The sequence below is a fragment of the Homarus americanus genome, unplaced genomic scaffold (assembly GCF_018991925.1).
Source record: "Homarus americanus isolate GMGI-L3 unplaced genomic scaffold, GMGI_Hamer_2.0 scaffold26351, whole genome shotgun sequence".
In the NCBI taxonomy this organism is placed as follows: Eukaryota; Metazoa; Arthropoda; class Malacostraca; order Decapoda; family Nephropidae; genus Homarus; species Homarus americanus.
Genome location: NW_024724368.1, coordinates 7,284,016 through 7,289,421, shown reverse-complemented (window position 1 = coordinate 7,289,421; position 5,406 = coordinate 7,284,016). Strand labels below are relative to the sequence as shown.

General features: G+C 42.5%; 1 protein-coding gene across 1 annotated transcript; it reads left to right on the top strand.

The window, feature by feature from the left end:
• The first annotated feature begins 1,763 nt into the window (after nucleotides 1-1,763).
• LOC121864249 (pupal cuticle protein 36-like) lies at nucleotides 1,764-4,569 on the top strand. The gene is made up of 2 exons (XM_042363311.1): nucleotides 1,764-1,847; nucleotides 3,418-4,569. Exons 1-2 carry the CDS (start codon nucleotides 1,836-1,838, stop codon nucleotides 4,267-4,269), a joined length of 864 nt encoding a protein of 287 aa, XP_042219245.1. The 5' UTR covers nucleotides 1,764-1,835; the 3' UTR covers nucleotides 4,270-4,569.
• Nucleotides 4,570-5,406: the final 837 nt, after the last annotated feature.

Below are 5,406 nucleotides of genomic sequence, written 5' to 3'. Positions count from 1 at the left end.
AAAACAGGGCTTCCTATAGCATGGGCCAATACTGCCATTTGCTTCATTCTTATTCTTTTGTTCCTATAAAAATGAATGTATCAGCTATAGAAAAAAATATCCAATACCAAGGAAATTTTTTTTTTAAGCAAATATAATTTGTATGTGAGTTGTGACTACCGTAAGAGAAAGCTTGTTGTTAGAGGGAGTGTACAGTGCATGGCCTTCGCTGTGTTTGTTCATAAATACTGTGGTCACAACTTAGTGAGAACAGGGAAATTTACGTTTGATTTTCTGTTGCCATTGAAATACCATTTGGCGCTTTTAAAAGGGCAAACGCTGCTGTGAGGTCTGGACCAGCTGTTGTCAACCTTGTACTTACATTGATCTTGCTGGCGGAAAAGTCTCAACATTACTACTGTTAGAAGTTGTAGTAGAGGCGCTTGAGTATTTTGTGATGGTGTAGATCTTACAATAGTACTTATGTCTCGAAATTTTAGCACAAATACCAGATACCAGCTACAGTAGTTGAAGAAATAATAGGTGTACCGTGTGTGTGTGTGTGTGTGTGTGAAAGACGCAATGTCAAGGGGTGAAGGAGACGAGTTTCAAATTGTTGCCGTCATGCACCTGTGTGACCCCAGGCCTTACGTAATACTGTGTTGTGACCCCAGGCCCTACATAACACTGTATTGTGACCCCAGACCTTACATAACACTGTTGTGACCCCAGGCCTTATATACCTGTATACTGTGTTGTGACCCCAGACCCTACATAATACTGTATTTTGACCCCAGGCCTTACGTAACACTGTTGTGACTGCTGGCCTTGCATAGCACTGTATTGTGACCCCAGGCCTTACATAGCACCTGTGACCCCAGACCTTACATAGCACTTGTGACCCCAGGCCTTACGTAACACTGTTGTGACCCCAGGCCTTGCATAATACTGTTTGTGACCCCAGGCCTTACATGATGCTGTTTGTGACCCCAGACCTTACATATCACTTGTGACCCCAGGCCTTACATATTCTGTGTTGTGACCCCAGGCCTTACATAACACTGTTGTGACCCCAGGCCTTACATAATACTTTTTGTGACCCCAGGCCTTACATATTCTGTGTTGTGACCCCAGGCCTTACATATTCTGTGTTGTGACCCCAGGCCTTACATAATACTGTTTGTGACCCCAGGCCTTACATATTCTGTGTTGTGACTCCAGGCCTTACCTGGTACGTGTGACCATAGCCTTGACTGACAGTGATATCTTAACCTCAGTTTATAAGGTCAAGCAGTTAATGTCCTTCAGTACTCTCTCACTTATCTCTACGACTGACGTGTTGGTACAGTTGTGTGTGGCGAAGATTTTGAAAATAACGAGGTAACTCTTAATGAATACTTCTGTAGCTAGTTATCACTTTTGGGTGGCGTGCGTGTGGAGCGTGGCCTCTATATGTGTTGTTAATTTATAATGTTCCACGACAGTCAGGTTTCACGTCACTGAGGTTAAGATCACTCATATTTTAGTTCAAAGCAATATAGTGTGTTGTGGTGATATAAACATCGAAGATTACTTTATACAAAAATCTGCAAAAAGTAATATTAAAAGCAAAAATATATAATTGCTCAGAAAATGCAACCCCACTTCTGCTGCCTCTAGTTGCATGGCGCAAGCAAAAACGTTGCTAAAAGTAGAGGCTAATGCCTCTTGAACCTGCGCGCGCAGGCAAGGTCACACGAGGAGAGAGAGGGCTTTGAGGGTGGTTAAGGATGTAACGAAAGTGACTCTGACTAAATCCAGGCAGTGAATGGCTGTATATAAGGTAGGGAAGACGTAGCACGTCAACATTCTCCACCATGAAGCTCCTGGTGAGTCCTACCTCCTCTTGTCTCCTTTTTTTTCTTGTGACATCGTGTTCCCTTGTGTTCTGGCGAGGTGGTAGTGCACACTGATAATATCTCTTAGGTTCAGTTTGACTACCCAACCCGAAGTCATCATAGTGTTATGCTCAGTAGCCACAGAAGTCAACAAAGAGCTTCGATAGAATGAAAAGCACCAGGTTTAAGATCCCTACCCTCTTCCTCAGTAGTGAATTGCTTCAGCTGAGCGACTGATAATATTTATGTGAGTTCCCGTAGTGTGACACTGTTGCTGCGTCAGTTTATTGTTTCATTTTCTTTTCTTAAGTCAGTGAGTTTTATATATTGATCAATATAGTGGTGCTTGTGGGATGTCCTGACCTTTGTAGTAATCACTCGGAAGACTGTAGTGAAGTAAATGATGACCGGTAGGTGTGTGGTGTTATGGTGCCACTGGTGATTGCTCATAGGTCTGTGGTGTTTTGGTAACATTATAGTGGCAAATAGGTTAGTGATGCGGTAACAGATAATGTCAGTCTTGTGGTTTTATGGTAACACTGGTGATGAAAGTTGTTCTGTTATGGTAACGCTGATAATGACATTTGTGGTGTTATGGTAATACAGTACTGCTAATAACAGTGTCTTGGTAAATTATAGTTGGATGCTATAATTTTAGTGCTATTGCGTTTTATGTTAAACACGACGCAATATACACAAGGTTTATAGAATGAAATATTTGAGTATTTCAAATTTTGCCAAGTAGTTGAAGCTTTTTATTGGAGGCATCTTTAGTTAACCATCACCCTATACCGCCTTCATTAGTGTGTACCTGCTAATGTGATACTAGTAAGACATCTGGAAACACTGGTCCAGCGAGTCGGTAATGACTGACATAGAGAGGAGGTTGTCACTCACCATATGTACAGTCCCCTTCACTAGTGCGTTTACAGGGGCTTTTCATATGAACATTCCACAAATCATTATCGTTGAGATATTTGGTTTAATATTGCTAGTTCCTTCTGTCGAATGAAAACAAATACAGGGCTTCCACACTGCACAAAACCTGACGAGCCCCTGTAAACGCACTAGTGAAGGGGACTGTATATCTAAATTGATTCAGATATTTATTGGCAACTCCAAAGGGTAGTAAATGGAATTATTAATATATTTCTACTTCATCACACTTTTAGGCAAGAATATTTATTGTGTTTTGGTAATCCACGAGGTGTGGTCACTGATATGCATGAATTTATAGGTGAAAATGAACAGAATTATTGTACTCTGTTTCAAGCCATATGCATATGTGGAAATGCGAGTCCTTCCACGCTAAGTTCATAAAACTGATTACAGCTGACTTCATATAGTTAGGGTACATGATGGATCATTTATCATCCCACAGTGATCATCCGACGGTTTCATCCTACATACTTATAAGAAAAATCAAAGGTTAAATACAGCAGATAGATTTTTTTTATGAACTTTGCTGTTCTTAAAAAAAAATGTACATTTAAATGTACATGGGTGACTGGTAAGTTTGTTGCAAAATTCTATATTAATTACCCGCTAACATTGTCTACAGATCTTGGCTTCCGTGCTGGTGGCTGCTGCCAACGCAGCCCCACAAGGCTACACTCTGCCCTCCCCCTCTGGTCCATCGTACTCCTCTGGGAGCTCAGGATTCTCTGGGAGCTCAGGATTCTCTGGGAGCTCAGGCTTCTCTGGGAGCTCAGGCTTCTCTGGGAGCTCAGGATTCTCTGGGAGCTCAGGCTTCTCTGGGAGCTCAGGTTTCTCTGGGAGCTCAGGCTTCTCTGGGGCCAGCTGTGGAGGTGGACAGGTCCGTCATGTGGACGGAAGCTGCGTAACCCCTCAGGTCACCCGCAACCTGTATGTATTTACCGCCCCTCCGGTATCTCCTATTGTGGGTCCCCGACCAAATGTTCCTCCGCCAAGAGTTGAACATAATATACTGTTCATCCACACCCCAGAGGGAATACTGGGCCAGGAACCCGTCGTCGTGCCGCCGCCACAGCAGAAGAACGTCGTGTATGTCCTCAACAAGCGCACTCAGCTAGATCACCAAGTTGTCCACGTACCAGCACCAGAACAACAGACTCCACAGGTGTACTTCGTCAATTATGCCGAGGGGGACAACCCAACTCTGCCCAGCGGTGAGGACCTCCAGTCTGCTCTTAGCTCTGCTTCTCATGGTAGTGGTGCAGTTATTGGGGGCGGCGGTGTCGGCTTTTCTGGAGGCGGCGGTGGAGTCTCTTCTGCTGGTAGCATCCCTTTTGACATTAAAGGCAGTTCCGGAGGCGGTGCCAGCTTGTCTAGTGGCTTTAGTTCTGGAGGAGGTTCAGGCTTTGGTGGTGGCACAGGTTTTAGCAGTGGAGGCGTTCATGGAACGCCGTCCACTCAATACGGCACTCCTTAGGCAGCCACATTCAATCTGTGGAATGATGTTAATGATGTTGATAACTCCTTCCATCCTGAAAGGAAGAGCACCAGGCAGCCACCTGCCCTACCCCCCAACATTCCCCATCCATCTGTCCTCAAAGAGGCACAACAGTGTAAGGAACTATATACTCGACTATGCCATGGTTGATGCTTTGTTGCCACTTATTGCCAAGAAAATTTATTATTTATTTGTAACGAGGATGAAATTGACTTTAAAAAAAATCCAGAAATTTATATTTATTAATATTATAAAAATCTAATAAAAGAGATTGATATATATTTTCGTTTTCATGAAATATGGAACACGACACCAAGATATTTCATAAACCTTTTCCTCTATCATTTAATGGTGAATTTATCCTCTTGTATGAGACTGTACAGTTGAGAAGAATGTGAGCGTGGAACAGGAGCAGTGGCAAAGATAAAATACAAATAAAATATGATTTAAGACTAACAGGTTTTCTCACTACGTGGTTATGGCCCCAGGCCACAACAATACTGTATACTGTACCATACTGTCACAGATCTGTGTGGCTCCTGAGATTTGTGACAGTATTTTTTCTTATTAATACAATAAACAAACAAACTCTTACTAAAATATTAATTTTATATTCTAGAGATAATTTCCTGGAACGGAAATAAGAATTTTAACTCATTAAATTCACTTAGAATCACGTTAAATATGCACTAGAATTACAGCGTCTGACCGTTGTTGACATTAAAATTTTTTGAAACTACAACATGTAATTACAAATGATTGATGACACGAACCCGACTAACCTGAGTGAAAATCATAACGATCTCTACATCAGGCCAGTAAGGTTTGCTTTAATAATGATAATAATGATTAACGGTTTATTGAAAGAGCATAGCAGCCAGAAGGCTGAAAATATACAATTACATAATTGGGGACTGGGTTTCGATTTACATAGTGCCTTTGTGTCATCTTGCTTGAATTATTTAAAGTCGTGGTCACAGATCGTTTAGTGAGGTTGTCCATGGCGGGAATGGGACAACTGGCCGCCGCCATCTGGCCGCCGCGGACTGGGGGTAAACTGCAAACGCCTAATTTTGCGCTCTCAAGGCAGGTTAGGTTAGGTTAGGTTAGGTTAGG